This window comes from Scyliorhinus canicula, chromosome 11, assembly GCF_902713615.1.
Source record: "Scyliorhinus canicula chromosome 11, sScyCan1.1, whole genome shotgun sequence".
Lineage (NCBI taxonomy): Eukaryota > Metazoa > Chordata > Chondrichthyes > Carcharhiniformes > Scyliorhinidae > Scyliorhinus > Scyliorhinus canicula.
The window spans coordinates 166,456,957-166,479,388 of NC_052156.1; the positions used below are offsets into that span (position 1 = coordinate 166,456,957).

At 47.2% G+C, this 22,432-nt stretch overlaps 1 protein-coding gene across 1 annotated transcript in view; it reads left to right on the forward strand.

Moving 5' to 3' along the window:
* Positions 1–22,432, forward strand: part of elapor2b (endosome-lysosome associated apoptosis and autophagy regulator family member 2b) — a 126,745-nt gene that overhangs the window by 85,369 nt on the left and 18,944 nt on the right. The window contains exons 8-18 of the mRNA XM_038811973.1: positions 3,074–3,162; positions 4,889–5,069; positions 7,507–7,635; positions 9,439–9,529; positions 9,633–9,735; positions 11,489–11,626; positions 11,734–11,997; positions 14,349–14,522; positions 16,826–17,015; positions 19,002–19,098; positions 19,746–19,847. Coding sequence (XP_038667901.1) covers positions 3,074–3,162; positions 4,889–5,069; positions 7,507–7,635; positions 9,439–9,529; positions 9,633–9,735; positions 11,489–11,626; positions 11,734–11,997; positions 14,349–14,522; positions 16,826–17,015; positions 19,002–19,098; positions 19,746–19,847 — 1,558 coding nt within the window. The remainder of the gene's footprint in view (positions 1–3,073; positions 3,163–4,888; positions 5,070–7,506; positions 7,636–9,438; positions 9,530–9,632; positions 9,736–11,488; positions 11,627–11,733; positions 11,998–14,348; positions 14,523–16,825; positions 17,016–19,001; positions 19,099–19,745; positions 19,848–22,432) is intronic.

Here is a 22,432-nt window from a genome sequence, read left to right on the forward strand (position 1 = left end):
CCCCCCCCCCCCCCCCCCCCCCCCCCTCCCTTGCGGGTGTACTGGGAAGATCTCACTTTTGCTCATGTTGAGTTTGTAGCCCGAGAAGGCTCCAAACTCTTTCAGGAGCGCGATGATTCCGTCCATGCTGCTTTGTGGGTCCGAGATATAGAGGAGCAGATCATCCGCATAGAGTGAGACTCTGTGCTCTCTACCTCCCCTTCGGATCCCCCTCCAATTTTTTGCTGCCCTGAGCGCGATTGCTAGCGGTTCAATTGCTAGTGCGAACAGCAACGGGGACAGTGGGCATCCTTGTCTGGTGCCCCTGTGCAGCTGGAAGTATTGGGAGTTGGTATTGTTGGTCTGTACACTCGCCATGGGAGCGTTGTACAGGAGCTTTACCCAAGCGGTGAACCCTGTTCCAAGCCCGAACCGCTCCAGTACCTCTATGAGGTATTTCCACTCGACTCTGTCGAAGGCCTTTTCTGCGTCCAGGGAGACGATCACCTCTTGTGTTCTCTCCCCGGAGGGGGTCATTATCACGTTCAGCAGGCGCCTGATGTTCGCGGTAAGCTGTCTACCTTTGACAAAGCCCGTCTGGTCCTCTGTGACCACCTCAGGTACACAGTCTTCTAGCCTTTTGGCTAGGATTTTGGCCAGTATTTTGGCGTCTGCATTCAGCAGAGATATGGGTCTGTATGACCCACATTCCGTTGGGTCTTTGTCTTTCTTAGGTATCAGCGAGATTGAGGCCTGTGCTAACGTGGGTGGCAACGTGCCCCTAGCTAGCGAGTCTGTGAACATCTCCCGCAGGTGCGGGGCCAGCGCTGTCGCAAATTTTTTGTAGAAGTCCGCCGGGAATCCGTCCGGTCCCGGCGCCTTCCCCGCCTGCATGGAGCTAATGCTCTCCATGATCTCTCCCAGTGCTAGTGGTGCTTCCAGATCCCGTTGAGGCAGCAGTGTTAACCACTGTGCCGCCCCCCCTGTGATACTTATGATGTTTTAACATTGAAAGTATCTTTTGCTGTGTCTGCTGCAAGATAATATGTTTTTAAAGTTTGTTACCGTGATGTTTTAGCTTCTGGTTTGGATTCTCCGTTGCGGGTCCGCCCCCTTTACCGCTCCTCGTGAGGACAGAGAATTTGTGGCTCAGCCATATCTCCCATTGACTGCAGCAGGAGCGGCAACTGCCACCCTCGGTCTTCAATCCAATCAAATTATTTCATTATCTGAAATTGAAAGTGAAGAATTCAGTCCTTTTCACTTCCTGATTTGATGTGAGAATGCTTCAGTCTGATTGGCTACTTACCAGCTTCCTGACATAACTGCTTCTGGATGCCTGTCAACCCCCATTACGATCCCAGCCCAGACCCCAACAGTGTCTCAGACGCGGGGCAGAAACCCCAATAGTTAATATTAATTTTGTGAGACTGGAGGAAAGGATGCCTCGCTCCAGGAGTGATTGCACAAAGAAATAGGGATATGGTTTATTAAAACAAACTTTATTACTAACACAGTATTAAAATATCTTTAACATCACACCACATGCTACTCAATACAGTGAATACTATACCCTTAACTGCTATCTTTATTCCCACTCCAGCAGCAAGAAAAACCATCTCAGCTCTCAATCCACTGTTAAAATGCCATCAGCTCCCAGGAATACCTGCTTTACAGAGATATTCGTTCAGAAAGAGAGAGCTTGTGCTATTGCTTTAAAGAAAAGACCTGAATCCTGTCAGACCCATGCAGAAACTCTCGCTGTAGTTCTTCAGAAGCTGTCTCAGCTGCTTCGATCACCTGTCCAACCACATTGCTCTTCTGTCTGCAGACATATCTCTTAACTGAACTGCAGAGAGCAAGCTGTTTGACTTCTGTTCACAGCTTTATCTAGAACTTTTAACCTGGGCTTTGGGTTTCAGAAACCGGAAAAGGGACAATGGGATTGCAACAAGTAGTTTGGTTGATGGTGTCTTTATTTAGAACTCCACAGGGAATCCCCTTAATCCAAACAAAACTGCATTAGACCAGGCTTTTTACGATGGTTTAATTGCACCCCTGGCTCCCAAAACCTTTGCTGTCTTTCAAACCAGGATTTCTTTTAAAACGTGACTGCAGCAATCATACACACTCTAACCCAGGCTTTTAACCCTTACCGCACCAAATAGCTAGAATACAATCGATCTGAAATTCCGACATCCATCACACCTATCAGGAAAGGGAAAACCCACATTTCAGAGATTGCTAGATCTTTGTGGGAAGCTTTCTTGGAGGTCAATGATGAGCGTCATTCCATTGCCACTGATTGTAAAATCCTGGCCAAGGACACAACAACAACCTGCATTTATATACCCACTTCACACAGTAAAATGATGCTTCACCGCAGAATGAACAAAGAGGATTTGACACGGTGCCGCATAAGGTTGTATCAGGGCAGAGGGCAAGACTTTGATCAAAGAGGCCGACCTCAAGGGTTTTCAATACAATTTGAAATGGAATCTGGTGATTTACTGATTTTGTTAGATGTGTTTTGCAAACTAAAGTCATGGCTTTGTTCCATTATCAAACTGAAGTGGATTAATTGGAACACAGCAAGTGTAAATCATACAAGCCTAAACTCTGCAACACTTTAGTTTAAATGGAGCTATAAACTAGTGTGATAATGCGGTCCGATTGCAGATTGAAATATAAAATTATGGGATGTGGGCTTGAATTACTTCCCAACTCCGATTGAGTTGATGCTGTAAACTGCTTTGGGAATAGATGGCGATGACATCTGGTCACCCGGAGTTAAAAGGTGGACGTGCGGTGGGGGCTGGGGTGGGTTTGGAGTTGCTGCTGGTGGTGGAATCTGTACATAACAGTGTTGGCTAATAGGCCAAGAAACTGGGAATTGCATCATTTATCCGATTTCTAATTAAAGTCACTGAAAGGTTTATGAGTTCATGAGTCTAAACAAATAGACTGAATTGTATAATTTCAAAACTGTCAATTTGCCAGTTAATTTCCGATGTGATCACTTTCTGAAATAAAAGACCCAACCTTACCAGCTTATATTTTGTTAACCGCACTGTTACCATTCCCGTCTTCACAGAGGAGGGGTCGAGTGAATGCAAAAATCGGCCACCATGTACAGAGAAAGACTATTTTCAAATACACACACGATGTGATAATGAGAAAAAGGTAAATCTATTTTGTACTTTTTAAACAGTAATTTTATAAACATAAACTAATTTTTTCACCCATTTGAAATTTATCCCAAAGCTTACCTTTTCAGCAAACAATTAAAAGTGTTAAGAGTTTAACGATTGATGTTTAAATGTAGACCTTGAACTGCCTTTGTCTGATGTATGTACAATTTTGTGGATTAATTACGTGCAGCTGCAAAAATCCCAAAAGTTCTGATATGAATTCAGCCTCAGTGGCGATTATGGGTGGGATTCTTCCTTTCAGAGATAAGTGCTGACCCCGGGACTGAATAGCAGGTATTCCACAGTCCTGATGGAGGGGCTAGTCCCGGAGCCATTCAGCATATGCTAATGAGTCCGTATCGGCGCTATGTGGAACTAGTGCGAGTCGTATTCATCCTCCACCCCATGAACCATACCCGCTGGAAATGCCAACCCAGGGTCAGCACCCTGTAGTGAAGCAGGTGGGAAGCACTGAGAGGGGTGAAGGTGTGGGGGGGGGGGGGGGGGGGCTGGTGTTTGGTGCAGGGAAGGGGTCAGGGGAGAGGGGGCAGGATGTTTGGCCTGCCGGTGGCCGGGCCGTCTAGTCGGTGAACCTAGAGACAATTAGATTGTCCCGTGCATGGCAGCCCTGGCCCGCAGGTTGTGCAGCATACTGAGGCTGTCCAGGTCCCATGCCCTGTCCATCCTGGCCCTCCTCCGCATCCTACTCATCGAACAAGGCCTGGCCTTCATCCTCCTCCTCCAACATGTCTCCCCTCTGCTGCGTGATGTGTGTAGGATGCAGCAGGCTACCATGATGTGGCAGATCCTCCTAGGGCTGTATTGAGTGCCCCTCCAGAGCGGACCAGGCACCCGAACCGCATCTTCAGCACGCCGATGCACTGCTCGATGACGCTCCTGGTCGTAGCATTGCCGTCACTGGCAGGCCAAATATCCCTGCGTTGGTCTGTCACCTCCGGATACACCCTGTCACCCAGAAGCCAACCCCTCACCCGGGGAATTCGGCGATTCTCCGGCCCGGATGGGCCGAGCAGCCTGCCCAATACGACGTGTTCACGCTGGTGCCAACCACGCCTGGTCGCTGCCGGCGTGAGCAGCGCGGGAACACTGGGGGGGCGGCCTGTGGGGGGGGGATCCAGCACCGGGGGGGGGCTCAGAAGGGGTCTGGCCCGCGATCGGTGCCAAACCGATCGTCAGGCCGGCGTCTCTGAAGGACGCACTCCTTTCCTCCGCCGCCCTCAGTGTCCCTTCGAGACAAAGGTCATGTGGCTAATATGCATTTGGGCAGCACGGTAGCATGGTGGTTAGCATAAATGCTTCACAGCTCCAGGGTCCCAGGTTCGATTCCCGGCTGGGTCACTGTCTGTGCGGAGTCTGCACGTCCTCCCCGTGTGTGCGTGGGTTTCCTCCGGGTGCTCCGGTTTCCTCCCACAGTCCAAAGATGCACGGGTTAGGTGGATTGGCCATGCTAAATTGCCCTTAGTGTCCTAAAAAAATGGTTAAGGTTAATGGGGGGGGGGGTTGTTGGGTTACTGATATAGAGTGGATACGTTGACTTGACGGTGATCATTGCTCGGCACAACATCGAGGGCCGAAGGGCCTGTTCTGTGCTGTACTGTTCTATGTTCTATGTTCTAACACGGCTGTTATGTTACTTCAGTAATGTATTAAATGCTTTTAACCTCGGATAACAGAACATTTCATAAATTGTTTTTCAGACTCAGGTCATGTACAAATGGATAATGCCAAAGTTATGCAGGGAGGATATTAAAAATGCGATCAAACTCCCTCCGTCCGGGGAGAAGAAGCCTTGCCCACCCTGCAATCCCGGTTTCTATAACAACGACACTTCAAACTGTGAACCCTGCCCTTCTGGTACCTATTCGGATGGAATGAGTTGTAAGAATCTTGCATTTTATATCTATCTTTAAACAGATTTATAAATCGACAAGTGATTGGGCTTAACTAAAATACCCCAAAGTTATGAGGGGTCACAGTCTGAGGATATGGGGTAGACCGTTTAGGACAGAGATGAGGAGACATTTATTCACCCGGAGAGCGGTCAGCCTGTGGAATTCGCTACCACAGGAAATAGTTGAGGCCAAAATATTGTCTGCGGGATTCTCTGTCAGCGGGATCCTCCGCTTGGCCGGCAGCGCACTCACGCCACCGGGTTTCTCAACACCGTGGGGTGGCCACAATGGGAAACCCCATTGGCCGGCTACGGGAATGGAGAATCTCATTGTCAGCGGGGGCGCGCCGCACTGGAAAACGGGGCTGGAGGGAAGGAGAAACCCGTCCTGTATGCTTTCAAGAAGCAGTTAGATATCGCACTTGGGGCAAAAGAGGTACAAAGGATCTGGGGGGAAGCGGGATTAGGTTATTGAGTTGGATGATCAGCCATGATCTTAATGAATGGTGGGGCTAGGCTCGAAGGGCTGAATAGCGTCCTCCTCCTGTTTCTATGTTTCTATGTGAGCCTGATCTAGTCCAAAGCCACTCAGATTGAGGGATCCAATATTTCTGGTTGGCTGATCACTATTGGGAGATATTACAGTTAGGGTGACAGGGGGTAAACTTCAACATTCTTACAGCTTGCCATTTAATTACCTCTTTGAAAAGTCGGACATTATGTGAGAACAGAATTGGCTAAAGTTGAGATGCCCTCTGCGATTCAATAGCTTGAAAACCCTCATTGTTGAGTTGTGCACGTAGAGAATGGTTATTTGGGTGAGGAGCTAGGGAATTACATTTGGTCAACCAACTAATCCCCAAGAAGAGTCATCATAGAAGTGAGGAAGCTTGGGGTGGCATGTGGCGTAGTGGATAGCACTGGGACTGCGGCGCTGAGGACCCGGGTTCGAATCCCGATCCTGGGTCGCCACCCATGTGGAGTTTGCACATTCTCCCCATGTCTGCGTGGGTCTCACCCCCACCACCCAAAGATGTGCAGGGTAGGTGGATTGGCCATGCTAAATTGCCCCTTAATTGGAAAATTAAAAAATAATAATTGGGAGAAGTGAGGAAGCTTTGGTGACTGAGCTGTCCATGTTTTAGTAATTGGAAACAAAAACAGAAAATGCAGTAAAGTTTCAGCAGGTCTGGCAGCATCTGTGGAGAGAGAAACAGGCACAAATGTTTTTAGAATTTGAGATCTAGGGCGGGATTCTCCCCTACCCGGCGGGGCGGGGAGTCCCGGTGTAGCGGAGTGGCGCCAACCACTCCGGCGTCGGGCCTCTCCAAAGGTGTGGAATTCTCCGCACCTTTGGGGGCCAAGCCCTCACATCGAGGGGCTAGGCCCGCGCCGGAGCGGCTGGCACCACACCGACTGGCGCCCAAACTGCCAGCAGCGGCCTTTGACGCCTGCCGCCCAGCGCCCGGGCTGGCCGAAAGGCCTTCGCAGGTTCGCGCATGCGCCGGTGGTGACGTCCGCGGCAGCTGCCACTGATGTCACCACCGGCGCATGCGCGCTGGGGGATTCTCTTCCGTGTCCACCATGGTGGAGGCCGTGGCGGCGGCGGAAGGGAAAAAGTGCCCCCACGGCACTAGCTCGCCCGCCGATCGGTGGGTCCCGATCGCGGGCCTGACCACCGTGGGGGCACCCCCCGGGGTCCGATCGCCCCCCCCCCCCCCCCAGGACCTGGGGGCCGCTCGTGCCGCCGATCCCGCCGCCACCAGAGGTGGTTCAAACCTCGGCAGGAGAGGCCTCCCAGCGGCGGGACTTCGGCCCATCGCGGGCTGGAGGATCACCGCAGGGGGCTCGCCGCTCGGTGTGGCGCGTTTCCTGCCCCCGCCAATTCCTGGGTGGTGGAGAATTTCTGCCACGGCGGGGGCGGGATTTTCGGCGGCCCCAGGGCGATTCTCCGACCCTGCTGGAGGTCGGAGAATTTCACCCCTTATCGTTTTTTGTGTCGGCCACGACTCTAAGTTGTGGTTTTATTGGTGATGTGGATGCATTTAGTGGTGAATCTTCTTTCTCTGAAGACATTCTGTTCCGTGATGGAAAAGTTGCAGAAGTTTTTGTAACCAGGCAAGTTTTGATGAAGAAACCGGATGTAAAGGTGATTCCTTCTTTCTGTTAAAGTGATTTGTAACCATCCTGACCCCCATTGTCCCCGTGGCTATGCAGTACCCTATCTCACAATTCGCATATTACGGGTAATGTTTTGTAGATCAAAGAGAATGTAACCTGGATGGGGGGTAACGTACCAGGGCACGTTGGCAAGTGCAGTATGGGTAACATAGAAAAGCACAGACCACAATGATATATACATGCACAAGAAACTGAATTTCTTTGTGCATATCACATTGTTTCTCTTCCTTAACTTTCACACAGTGTGTAAACGGTGCCCAGCTGGAACTGAACCCATTCTGGGTTTTGAGTATAAATGGTGGAACACTTTACCTGCTAATATGAAGACTTCCTGTTTCAATGTTGGAAATTCCAAGTGTGACGGAATGAATGGTAAGCTTTCTCCGAGGATGTATTTTCCATTGTTTGTGTTTTCAGAGACTCTGGTTGTAAATTCACGTTGAAATAAGAAGGATCAGAGTGGACATCTGATTTCTGTGAATGCCGCTGTTTCTACAAATGTTACAGACAGAAAATTTCACATTTGAAAGCTGCAAAGACAAATATTTTTTAAAATTCATTTACGGGATGTGGGCGTCGCTGGTTGGGCCAGTATTTATTGCCCATCCCTAGTTGCCCTTCAGAAGGTGGTGGTGAGCTACCTTCTTGGACCGCTACCGTCCTTGAAGTGTAGGCACACCCACTGTGCTGTTAGGGAGGGAGTTCCAGGATGTTGCCCCAGCGACAGTGGAGGAACAGTGATATATTTCCAAGTCAGGGTGGTGAGTGACTTGGTGGAGTTACCAGGTATCTGCTGCTCTTGTCTGATGTGTTGGGCAGGCTGTGTCTATGTGGACTGTGTTTGATGCAGTGTAGAGAGAGACAGGCTTCCAACACTTGATGAAATGCAACACTATTTTATTTAACATCTAACTATATTACATGCTTAACTGTGGGTTGACATTATGCTGACTTGACTGGAGACCTGATGCTAGCCTGACCAGATAAATGACTACCACATGGTGTTTGTACTAGCTGCTGCTCACGAGCTCTGACTGTCTCAGAGGCTGGATCCCGAGAGAGTGGGAAACCTGGTGCCCTCTGGCTTTATAGTGGTTGTGTCCTGTCTGGTGATTGGCTGCTGTGTTCTGTGTGCTCACTGGTCATCCTGTGTGTCAATCACTGCCTGTCTGCACTTCATCAAATACATGGATGTATATTATGACACTGTCCTTCTAGATGGTAGTGATCGTGGGTTTGGAAGGTGCTGTCTAAGGAACCTTGGTGAGTTACTGCAGCGCATCTTGTAGATGGTACACATGGTGCTACTGTTCATCGGTGATGGAAGGTTTGAATGTTTGTAGAAGGGGGAGCAATCAACCAGGCTACTTTGTCCTGGGTGGTGTTGAGCTTAAAGCAGCCCGCTTGATTGTTCCTCCTTGATAGAGTTCTCAAAAGGCATTGTTCGTTTTGGTGTAAACTATTTCCGTTTAGAATATATCTGTAAATGTCTATCAGGTGAAATATCTCACTTTGGGTTGAAGGAACAATATGAAAATGGTGCTCGATGCTGTGAATCTGACTCCATTCATGAAGCTGGCTGTAATAATATTTGGTCCACAGTTAATATGGATTATATTGGCTGTAATCTGTAGATGTTGCTGTGATTCAAGTTATCACATAATGGGTTTTTAATGGCATTTTTGCTCATTGGTTTATGCTGGTGCTTGAGAATTAAACCTTTTGTCACCGCAAGTTGGTGCTTCCAAGCCCGTTATCTCATGGTTACACGCAGAGTGACACTTCAGTTATTCTGCCTTATCAACGTATTTCGATTCCAAGATGAGTGTTCGTACTGTGTAAATTTTTTCACCATCTAAGTTTGCCTACATCCCAGGATGAGATTGGTCAATCTTGCTCGAGTATTGTCAGTGCTGCCCTGCTGGGAACCAGGTTGAGATTTCCTGACAAATTAATGTTATTTAAGAACCCTAAATGGATTAGTGAGGCAGGTATTTTACAGGAATTTGCAGGGTATTTGACCAAGGTACAAGAAGTATTAGAGAAGGTATTAATCGACAGCACTATCCGGCTGCTAAAGCATTGTGAAATGAAGTGAACATCAAGAATTTTGTGAAGAGTGAGAATTAGGTTGCTCGGAAATAAAATTGTTCATCTTTTTTGTCTTTCTTACAGGGTGGGAAGTAGCAGGTGACCACGTTCACAGTACGGTTGGAGGATCTGACAATGACTATCTCATATTAAATCTGCATATTCCCAGTTTTAGGTTTGGCATAGGCTGCTTTTGCTTCAGTAATTCAAAAATTGTTTGGAGATCTTGCTGCAAATTAAATGGAAATTTCTAACACCAGTTCTTTTCTTGTGTTTAGCCCACCAATTTCCTCAGCCCGTTCCACTGGTATGGAAGTCGGAAGGATCAGCTTTATATTTGAGACTCATTGTACTGGAGGCTGTGAGTTATACTTCATGGTGGTAAGTGCATCGAAGCATAACATTCCACTGCCCCAGAGACCCTTTGTTCTGTTACCATGGCTGGCTCACTGACTGACCTATCCACTTTGCCACTTTCCCCATATCCTTTCATCTTTTCTTCTTTTACAAATATTTATTTCTCTTAAAAGTTGTCTAAGTTCTGCTTCCACCACTGGGGTTTCTGGTAGATTACTCCAAATCCTAACAATCCTCTTCAAAGAAATCTTTCTCCCCACATTATCCCTTGTCTACCTCCAGCCAGTGGTGGATTTACAATGAAACACTGGGTCACCGGACCCCTAAACGCAGGGAGGCCCAAAGCACAGGCTATCCGACTGATGTATTTCAAGGCTTTTCAGGTACAGACGTACATTGCAAAGCTGTTCACCAATCAGAAGTCTTGGCCAAGCGCAGACGAGGGAGCGGAAAGTATCTGCTCTACTGTAAGTCTCGGTTCAGGGTAGGCGTAGTGGACATAGTCATCCGTTGTGAACCAATATTACCCATGCTGCATGTAGCCGAGTGTCTGCTCAGTGAGGCGTATTTGTCTGAAATCGGGGAGATTGAGCCCACGGTGACGGACGGGAGAACAGCAACAGTTGGCGGCCAGTGTTTGGGAGTTCGAATCTGAGAACGTGTGAGCGGTAGGGGCTGACACGTGGGCGGGGCTGGGATTGGATTTGCGCACCTTGTAAATCCAGCTCCCGGCGGCATTTAACCCCCTCTACCTCATCCCCCTCCTTCACCCCAACCTCGCTCCTTCACCCCACAACCCCCTTCCCCCAAACCGCCTTCCTTTTCCCCGACTCCCCTCTTTCCTCCTCCTTTTCTCGCCAGAATCATTCCTCCATCCCCCTCAATCCTCCCAATAAGGTGAACGCCCATCGTACTGTCTTCCTGCCCACCCCTGAGCTCACCCTCATCATACCAGGGGCGACTGGGAGCCCGCCTGTCATCATTAAATTAATAATTAAAGGCCAATTAGGCTTGTTATCGAGCCAGTTGACCTTGTTAATGTGCTGCCCATGTCATAAAACATTGAGAGGGGACAGCTGGGTGGGGGCAGGAAGCTGAAATTTGTAACTTAAATGTTTAGAGGATGGAAAGGAGAGGGTCGGGCAGGGGGTCACTCTTCAGGAGCTTCCCGTTGCAGATTACAGGGTAGACCCTTAGGTTAAACCCCCATTTCCTTCCAACCCGCTTCCTCCCTTAAACCCCCTCCCTCAACCTACTCAGCCCAGGACCCTGGACGTGCCCACTCCGAGAATCCACGGATCCTGATCGCCTTTTCCTCCTGCAGTTCCGGCAATGGCCACTGACGCTTTCCTGGCGCTGCTGGTACTGATGGAGCTGCTGTCCTTTGGAATTGGCTGGCAGTTCCAGAGGGCGATACCTCCTCCCCAGTCAGGGACAGAAACCCATTCAACCCTTGCGGCTCAGCCCCGCAGTGCTGTATGGCTGCTGGGCAGGTCTGCATGGAGCTGTGGATGTTGTTTCCAGCGGTGGGGTGGGGTTGGGGGGGGGGGGGGGGGAGGGGGGGCACCTGCCTCCCTCCCTCCCTCCCTCCCTGTATTGTTCAGCCCTATATTTGGGGAGAAAGAAGCAAACTTGCTTGTAACTAAGAGGTTAGTTAGAGTTGGTATTCTATTCCACAGGGAGTTAGTTACCTTGGCAAATTTATTCTGGTAATGCCAAGCTACTAAAGGGGATAAATGGGATAACAATCAGCCAAGTGCTCCTTTTCTATTTCCAGGATATAAATAGAAAATCCACTAGTGTTGTAGAATCCTGGAAAGGCAGCAAAGAACGGCAGTCTTATACTCACATTATAACAAAGAATGCAGCTGTCACCTACACGTGGGCTTTTCAACGATCAAGTACTCCCCAAGACGTAAGTCAACATTGTTTACTTCAATGCTTTTCATCCCCAATGAAACAGATTTTAAGTTGACAACTGAAGAAATGAAGGTATTTTAATTTGTCAAATTAATGTTACAGGTCAGGAAGTTTATGAATGATAATGTAAAGATCTACTCCATCACTGTAAACAATGCAGAAAACGGTGTGGCTTCACATTGTCGACCTTGCGCACTGGGGACTGATCAGAGAAGTTCATCTTGTGTGCCTTGTCCTCCTGGACACTACATTGATGAAAAAACAAATAAGTGCAAGGACTGTCCGCCTGACACGTACCTCTCTGCTCACCATGCTTATGGTGTAGAGGCTTGTATTCCTTGTGGGCCGGCCAGCAAAAGTAATAAGGTCTGTATGTGTTTAACTGAAATATTGTTGCTTAGAGAGTGAGCAATTGAAATTGATGAAGTTAGAATATTTTTGAGATTGCCGCTGTGACAATCATCCGGCTGTCTCCATAGCTACACATAACCCCGTTTCATTCCACCTGACGCCTACAGTGGCCTTTCCCTCTGTGCCTATAAGATGCACCAAGACTCCTTCTCTGCTCCCTTTTTAAATCTACATTCTAATCTTTAGTTCACGGAGTTGGTTTTTAACTGCAGGCTGATGATCACAGAGTACCGCTGTGCTCGCTGATTGTTAAGCTGCCATTAAGCCCTGGATGAGCAACAATATCCTTCAACTTAATGTTGGCAATACCCTATCAATCCTGTTCATCTGATGCTAAAAACTCCACAGCTCAATCTGTCTCCTCTCACTGAATCCTCAAGCACTATTTGACTCTGGGCTCAAAGTGTACATACTAACCAGTGTCAATTTCTATCTCTGCCACGTCTGTCATTTTGCTTCCAATGAACCTCTCTTCATGCCACTTGTTGCCTTCAAACTCTGGCAATCAGTACTTCCTTTTTTGATATATTCTTTCATGGGATGTGAGTGTAATTAGCCCGGCCAACATTTTTTGCTCATCTCTAATTTCCCTTGAACTGAGTAGCTTGCTAGATCATTGCCAAGAATAGTTAATAGTCAATCACATAGGGCTGCATGGTAGCACAATGGTTAGCACTGTTGCTTCACAGCTCTAGGGTCCCCCCTTTGATTCCCGGCTTGGGTCACTGTCTATGCGCTGTCGGCACATTCTCCCCGTGCCTGTGTGGATTTCCTCCGGGTGCTCCGGTTTCCTCACACAAGTCCCAAAAGACGTGCTGTTAGGTGAATTGGACATTCTGAATTTCCCCTCTGTGTACCCGAACAGGCGCCGGAATGTGGCGACGAGGGGATTTTCACAGTAACTTCATTGCAGTGTTAATGTAAGTCTACTTGTGACATTATTATTACATTGCTGTGGGTCTGGAGTCACATGTAGACCAGACTGGGTAAGGACAGCAGATTTCCATCCCTAAAGGACATTAGTGAACCAGATGGGTTTTTACGACAATCGAGGATAGCCTGATAATCACCATTCCTGAGACTAGCTTCAATAACAGATTTTTATTAGTTGAATTTTAACCGTGCAGATTCAGCCATGAAGAGAGACTGGATAGGATGGGTTTGTTTTCCTAGGAGCAGAGGAGGCTGAGGGGGGATCTGATAGAGATGTACAAAACTATGAGTGGACTACATAGGAAAGATCGTAAGAATCTTTTCCCCCATGGCAGAGATGTCAAAGACCAGAGGGCAGAGGTTTAAGGTGAGGACTAAGTGGTTTAGAGGGGGACCTGACGAAACATGTTTTTACCCAGAGGGTGGTGGAAATATGGAAGGTGCTGCCTGAGGGGGTGGTGGAGACAGGAACTCTCTCAACATTTCAGAAGCATCTGGGGGAGCACTTAAATTGCCAAGGCAGAGTAAGCTATGGACTAAGTGCTGGTAAATGGGATTAGTATAGATTGGTATTTGATGGTCAGCATAGACATGGTGGGCTGAAGGGCCTGTTTCTGTGCTCTTTGACTCGATGACCCTATCTATGACTCTATGACTGTACTTGACACAAGCATGTTAACATTGTAAAGTATTTGCTGAAACTGAGGACCTTATTTATCCTAATGGGATTCTGGAGATCTAGGCGAATACTCCAGTGTAGTACTCAGGGAGTGCCATCTTTTAGGTTAGACCTTAATCAGAGGCCCCATCCGCCCTCTCACCTGGACCTATACAGATCGCTTGGTATTATGTGGAAGAAGAGCAGGAGAATTCTATATGTGCTGTGTCCTGGCCAATATTAATCCCTCAATCAGCATCACCATAGATTATCTCATCATTGTCACACTGCTGGTGGGAATTTGCAGTGTGCTCGATGGCCACCACTTTGCCTATCGCACAAAAGTGATCATACTTCAAAAATAACTTCATTGGCTGGGAAGTGCTTTGGGATATCACAAGAATAAATAGGAGCGGGGCTAGACCATACGGCCTCTCGAGTCTTTCACCCCTATATCCCTCCATTCTCTGAGAGACCAAAAATCTGTCTCTTTCACAGCCTGAAATGTATTCAGCGATGGAGCACCCACAACCCTCTGGGTAGAGAATGCCAAATATTCACAACCATTTGGGTGAAGTGCTGTCATGTGGTCAGGAAAGGCGCTACAGAAATGCAAGTCTTTTATTGCAGCACCCGCAGTATTTGTGTGATAGGGCGGAGGGTGGTACTGTAATTTACCTTTAAAGCTGATTGCTTTCAACCCCTTTTCTAACAGCATCACTCGATCTGCTTCAGTGATTGTTCTTTTACGCATTCCTTGGAGAATCGTACTTTAATATTTGGATTCAACAGTCTTCGTGGTGTTGCTTCGTTAATGAATGGACCTAGCTTCACTTCGAGAGGGACAAAGTATTTTCATTTTTTCAATATTAGCTTATGTGGGAATGAGGTAAGTTTCAATTAACTCCAATCTGTAACAATGTAAAGTTGCTGAGAATATAGCAGGGTTTCTGATCTGAAAATCCAAATCAATAAAATCAATACCTTTATTACGAATGTGAATGAATCATTAACAACTTGGACTCTTTCACTATGTTTAACATTCAATGTGAATGTGAAATGAAAATGAAATGAAATTAAATGAAAATCGCTTATTGTCACAAGTAGGCTTCAATGAAGTTACTGTGAAAAGCCCCTAGTCGCCACATTCCGGCGCCTGTTCGGGGAGGCTGGTACAGGAATCGAACCGTGCTGCTGGCCTGCTTTAAAAGCCAGCGATTTAGCCCAGTGTGCTAAACCAGTGTGTAAACACAATTCCTATTAAACAATGCAGTGAGTGCATGTGCTTGTATTTTGTATATTAAAATCCGTTTCATACTGAACTGCCAGAAAGAATTGGAATCTGAAACTGATGAAATTTGATTTTCGGTATACGCAGAATTTTATTCTTTTGTAATTAAAGTACGACTTAAATTCTATGGGACTGAATTTAATTTTGGTAAGTTGCTAGGAGGTACAGAGGACCACAGGAACTTTGGGGTGCACGTTCAGAGTACTGTGTGCAGTTCTGGTCACCACACTAAGAGGGAGGATGTGATTGCACAGGAGAGGATGCTTCTGGGCTGGAGTGTTTCAGCTATGAAGAGGGATTGGGTCGGCTGGGGGAGTTTTCCTTGGAGTAGAGAAGGCAGAGGCGGAGGGGTAAGGGGGGGGGGGGGGGGGGGGGGGGGGGAGACCTGATCGAAGTTAATGAGGCACATCGGGTAGGTAGGAGGAAACTTAATAGAGGGATTAATAACCAGGAGGCATACATTTAAAGTAAGAGACCGGAGATTTAGAGGGGATTTGATAAAAAAAATATTTTGAACCAGAGGGTGATTGGAATCTGGAACTCAGTGCCTGAAAGAGTGGTCGGGGCAGGAATCCTCAGTGTTTAGATCAGCACTCGAAATGCTACACCATGTGGACCATGTGCTGGAAAATGGGATTAGAATAGATAGGTGCTTGATGGCGGGCACTGACACGATGGGGCGAATAGCCTCATTCTGTGTTGTGAAGCTCTATGACTCTAAGGTGCACTGCTTGCAGGAGATTGCAATGCACAATTTTGCTGCCATGATTTCCATATTACGACAATGGCTATAAATCCAAAATACGTATTGATTGTAAAGTGCTTTGGAATGTCTAGTGGTCATGAAAGGTGCTATATAAATGCAAGTTCTGCCTTCCTGTAATGCAGCGACGCACATTATGGTCACTAATCTATGGGGAACATGAGGAAATACAGGATTCAAACCAATTTACAGGCTCTGACTATTCCACCCTAAATGATTTGAATGTCTCAGGATATATTCAATTGGAGTTTGACTTTTTGTTCAGGATCCTTGGGCGGGATTCTGCACTATCTGGCGGGGTGGGCTGTACCAGCGCCGAGGAATGGCATGAACCACTCTGACGTCGGGCCGCCCGGAAGGTGCGGAACCCTCTGCACCTTCCGGGGCTAGGCCTGAGACAGCGGGGTTGGCACCCTGCCAACCGGCGCTGAAGGGCCTCCGCCGGCTGTCGCGAGTTGGCGCATGCGCGGGAGCGCCAGCGTGGACTGACATCATCCCAGTGCATGCGCAGTCGAGTTCTTCTCCGTGCCGGCCATTGCGGACCGTTACAGCGGCCGGCGCGGAGGGAAAGAGTGTCCCCACGGCAAAGGCCCGCCTGCGGATTCTAGGGCCTCGATCGCAGGCCAGGCCACCGCGGACCCCCCCCCCCCCCTCCACTCTTCCAGGGCCAGATTCTCCCGCGCCCCCCCGAGGTCTCCGCAGGCCGCCCACAGAGCCAGGTCCCGCTGGTATGGACCTGGTGTAATCTATGCCGGCGGGACTGGCTGAAAATGAGCGGCTGCTCGGCCAATCGCGGGCCGGAGAATCGCGGGGGGGGGGGGGGGGGGGGGGGCTGCCAACGCCCCCCGACTGGCGTAACCCGATTCCCGCCCCTGCCTGAAAAACTGGCGTTGGAGAATCCAGCAGCTGGGGTCGGGGCGGCGGGGCGGCGGGGCGGCGGGGCGGGATTCCCCCCCCCCCCCCCTCCGGGCGATTCTCTGGCCCAGCGGGGGGTTCGGAGAATCCCGCCCCTTATTTCTCAGTGAGTGAGACTATCCCTGAATTTTATAGCGTTGTTTTTAAATAATTAGTTTTGAGTAAAAACTGAAAAGTTCTGTGTTAGTCCCTGAACCGTTTGAATTCCTTTGCCTCCTTGTAGGGAAAGAAAATGGCCATTTGCTCGGACAATGTGTCTGACGTGACGGTGCAGGATGTGCAGCGCGACTCAAATGAATTTGCCAATTCTGTTGCTTCTTTTCTCTGCCAATCAACTATAATCCCTTCAGACGGGAGGAGTTTCCGAACAGCGCTGTCATCTCAGTCCATCAGTCTAGCTGATACCTTTCTCGGTCAGTACAGTTGAATAATTTTGGGAAATTGCTGTTTGGGAATTTTTGAAAATGCTACATTTTAATTTAATACAGCGGCCTGTGTTTTTCGGTTTATGACTTGGGAATACTGACATCACTGGCATAACTCTCCCATCCCGGACTACATCCTGTGGTAGGGCCAGGCAATGTTTCCTGCTGTGGAGGCTGATGGGAACCGATCAGGAATGTTCCTTCCTCTGTGTAATTAATGATGTATCTGGGGGTGTTGTGCTATCCTCTGTAGCAGGACGGGTTCGATGGGGAGCATCCCGCTGCCCTATCCAGGTGCCATATTGGAAAAGTGCACAACCTCACCGGCCCACTATTGAAGATAGAAGATGGACTCCCTGAAGAAGAAGATAGAGCTGCAGGAACACTCTGAGGCTGGAAGATGGATCGCCGCGATGTCACTGAATCTGGGAGGTCCACCTGCATATGAAATGAAATGAAATGAAATGAAAATCGCTTATTGTCACAAGTAGGCTTCAATTAAGTTACTGTGAAAAGCCCCTAGTCGCCACATTCCGGCGACTGTCCGGGGAGGCTGGTACTCCCCGTGTCGCGTCTTTTCGTCCGACGTCACTTCGTCCAACGACACTTCGTCCACGTCTTTTGGTCCAACGTCACTTCTTCCAATTATCCAATTACAAATTAACTCCGTATAAAACCATTTAATTGATAAAATGCAAGTACAATACAGCAAGTGAATTTAATTGCTAAAATGCAAGTAATTGATAAAATGCAAGTAAAATGCAAGTTGAAAAATGCAGTTAAAAAATCTAAAAATGCAGTTAAAAAATCTAAAAGTTTACTAATTACTTAAAATTCCCGAATTAAGAAAGAGAACGGTAATATCTATCCTTTAACGAGGCTCGTTAAAGGAAAGAGAACGATAATAACTATCCTTTAACGAGGCTCGTTAAAGGTAAGAGACCGGTAATAAAAATCCTTTATTGCATATTATACCTTGCTATGTGCATTAGAGAAGATTTCTATTTACAAAAAGTTAATGTGGGGAGTGGAGTGGAGTGCTACTAAGCAAGTTACAAAAGTCAAGTTACAAAAAGTCTTTTACAAAAAAAATCATCCCACAGAAAAACGTAACAAGTCACAAAAAGTCTTTCACGAAAAAAATCATCGGACAAAAAGACGTTGGACCAAAAGATGTGGACGAAGTGTCGTTGGACGAAGTGACGTCGGACGAAAAGACATAGCACCGGTACTCCCCCTACTGTTCTGTTGGTCCAGGGTCACTGCATCCCAAAATCCGCAGGCAACCCCAGACCTTCTTCGCGGAAGTCCCAACTTCTGGCCACCATGTTGGTCCAGATGTGTTCTAGACTGGTGGGTTTTCCTGAAATAGTTAAACCTCGCCATGTTCTTGTGTATTTAGTCGGTACCTATCAGGTAAATATTGAAACTTCACACAATGTGGTCCAATGATGAGTCTTTTAATGCACAGACATAATGAAGCTTCCGGAGGAGGAGGCTAAACTGGGACAACAATTTCATGATTCCATGTTTAACCGTGAGTTTGCAGTTGCTGGAAGTTGCAGTTTGATTTATTCTTTCGTAACATTGAGCACTGATGAACTTGCCATTAGCTTTACTGTGGTGAGGAAGTCATGTGACTCAGTGTCCCACATCTGAGCCAGATGCCCGTCCCCTGGAATTCATGGCCATGAAAGAGGCATTCATAATGTGGCCAAGGAGGTTTGTAAATCCTCCCAGAAACCCTGTGGTTGGCTGTACGGGTGGGAGAGTTTGCTGGTCAGCCAGAAGTGTGTGGTAGCCACAGCGCAACAGCCTCCCCGTGGTAAAGGATTCCACGTCTTGACATGAGCTGTACTCCATGGCAAGCACCCTTATTGCTTTGAGGGATTGTGCGAGAGCAAGAGTTTACTTGACATTTCCTCATACTTCACGCTTCAATATTTTGTCCTAAAATTTAATTTGTTTTGCCAGGAGCAACAGTTGAAACATCTGTGCAGAATATTACTGCGAGACCAGAGAGATTTCCTGCTTCAACAAACCACATACCTGACATTCATTTCTTCTATATGTAAGTGGGCTATATGTAATTGAAGCACCATTTAATCCGTATGCCTCGATAGTTTTTGGGTGGGATACTAGAACGTAATCAGTGCCTCATTTCCCACATGGCCCCCTTCTGATTGGCAGTAACAACACAATGGTTAAGTATTTCTCAATGTGGAGAGCAAGAATAATAAGATAACCCAATCTCCGTATTTTTTAATTGTGTGATTTTGGCTGTTTATTGAACAGTACTTCCCTGTTCAAATTCATTATCAGGAACATAAGGAAGAACATTTACATTAAATAAAATGCATGAGGGTCATCCTTGTGATTATACTTTAGTGTGTTTTGGTAAATCTTTCCATATAACCAGGCAGTGAAGTGTGATTACTGCCAAATTGAGGACCTTTCATCTACTAGCTCACTCAAACATTCCAAACTCAACCAATCCAAATACAAACCAATGCATGTGTTCTCTGATTGAAATATGAGGCTTACTCCCAACCTCTGCCAATACTGTTTACTGCAGAGTGAGAAACCTTGTCGTAGGAGACTTAAGATCAGCGTGAAGCTTGTGAATTGTTTTGTTTGGTGTTCTTGTGCCGACGCTAGTTTCACATGAGGTTTAGAAGTAATGTTTGAAAGCCTTTGATATCCCATTTATGACCACAGGTCAACATTGTCAACAGCATCATGTGAAAATGGACGTGGAACAGTTATAACAATGAGATGTAATCCAGCAAAGGTTGGCCAAGGGGACATTTCTGTACCAAGGTAGTCACAGCAGTTGCTGAATGCGACTTATATTTAATGATCCGGTTTATGTTAATACTGTAAAACGCTTAATGAGAACATTTCTGTGAACCAGTTTCATTACCAGCACTGCAATTGCTGCTTTCTAACAAAGAAAATCCCAAGCGCCTACTCTCTCAAAGTCCCTGTGTCTCCACATGTCCCTCCCTCTGTCTCTCCCCCTCTCATCATTCTCTCCCAACTCTCACTTCCTATGTATCTCTTCCCCCCCCCCCCCCCCCCCCCCGCCCCCAGCCCATCTCTCTCTTTCTCTGTCCCTCTCCCCCTTCCCTTCCACCATTCAACTGTTACAATCCCAGTTGATGTTATAACTGGACAGAATGAAACCCTGGTTCATAAAAATTGAACTTTTACTTTTTGTTGAGGAAACGTGAAGGAACAGAGTCACAGGACTGCTAGTTAGTTTTAACAATATGAAGAAAAAATCTATTAAACATGAAAGGTTTGTATATGATACAGTATTCCTTTACTCCCCCCTTAGCTTTGCAAATATACACAGATTTCAAGGTTAACACAGAGTATATTTTAGGCTATCATAGTCTCAGTAACTCACAGTCCCTTTAAGCACTCAGGCTGGCTGTGGTCAGACACACTCCACTCTGAACACAAGTGAATGCCTGTGGATTCCTCCTCAAAATCGGCCGAAATGATTCTTATCCCGTGAGTCACAGTGTCTCACTGAACTCTGGCTTCCATAGGAGTGTTTTCAAATTCTGCTTTCAGAAAGACATATTTTGAAATCTTCTTTGAAACAAGCTTTTCCACATCTTCTTGCACCAAAGAATAATTCCCAGGTTTTGCATCTCTCCATTCAGGATTCATTTTATCTGGACTCTTACGCAAACTCTTAACGGTTGCTTGAACAATCAATTCCTAGACTGTATTACGATGGCACCAAACTTTTGATTTACCTCTGAAGTCTGCTTTCCCACTTTAAATCTGGGTACTGTAGCTGTCTCTTCAATTCAGAACTCTTTCATCTGCTCTCCCCTTGTATTCTCCTGAACTGTACCTTGTTCCCTTTCTTGATCTCTCTTTCCTTAACTTCAGTCTTCCTAAGACATTCTTTCTATCTCAATTTCCTGATTGTCTGGACTGTATCTGGTACTTTTGGACGTCTGCCTTTTTCCAACCACCACCTTGTACTGTCCACCATTTCTTCTGGCAGAGCTGAGATCTTCAGTCCCCAGCTTCTCATCTCCAACTGCAATATATTCAGCTAAAAACCCTCAGGGTGCCCCGGTTGCTAAGCAACAATGCTACGCTTCTGCAAACTTGTTTGCTTTTCACGCCATCACCCTCTCTAAGCACAATAGAAGCACAGTTGGAACTGAGCAAACCCCCGCACATACAAACACCTTAGTCCAGCATGAATCTTACCATAGGTTTATACCTTTCCTTACATAGAAACACTAAATTAACCCCACTTAAAAAGTGGAGACACAGGAAGTTTGAGAGAATAGGTGTTCGGTTGTAATATTTAACAATACAAACACAAATCCCTCAAAACTACCTCTATTTTTCTGACAAACCCCTGTTGAGAATATTCCATTATCGGTAATATCCGAGAAAAGAGCTTGTATGACTTCATCCTACAGCATTTATTTCAGGCAACATATTTCATTAATAATAATAATCTTTATTAGTGTCACAAGTAGGCTTACATTAACGCTGCAATGAATTCCTGTGAAAATCGGGTGCATTGAAACTGTTTCTGGCCATGAGTTTGTGTGTGTGTAAGTAGTCCCGGCTCTCCAGCCATCTCCATGTGACTATAGATTAATGTCCGTTATGAGGATGTTGCTGGAATTTATATCTTCAGAGACAGAGGATGGAATTCCATCCAGACCACCCAGCTACACCTGTTCCTATATTTAATGTTCTTTATTCTCCAACAGGCCAATTCCAAGGCTTACAATAGAATGTTTAATTTCTCCCTTTGGCCAAGTTTCCTTCTTCCACCCTGCCGAGACCCTTTATGATTTTGAACAGTTCTGTTAAATTCCCTCTCAAACTTTTCTTTCAAGAGAACAGTTCCAACTTCTCCAAACTATTCACACAAACGAAGTCCCTCCTCCTTCGAACCATTCTCGGAAATAATTTCTGCACCTTCTCGAAAGTCTTCACAACCTTCCTAATGTGTGGGGCGGAATTCTCCGCTCCCCGGAAAAATCGGGAAGGCCGTCGTGAACTCGGCCGAGTTTCACAACGGCCTCAGAGGCCGCTCCTCTCACCGTATTCACCCCCACCCGGGGGGCTAGGAAGCGGCGCTCCATTATTCTCGGCCGCTGGGCCTTGATGCTTGTGTCAAGGTGGCTCGCCGAGAATGACGCGACGGCGGTGCCATTGTGAAGTCAGCCTGCGCATGCGCAGGTTGGCCGGCTCCAACCCGCGCATGCGGGGCTGATGTCACGACGGCTGACGGCTCAAACCCGCGCATGCGCGGTGGCCGTCTTCCCCTCCGCTGCCCCGCAAGATGTGGCGGCTTGATCTTGCGGGGTGGCGGAGGGGGAAAGAGTGCGTCGCTTTGAGACGCCGGCCCGACG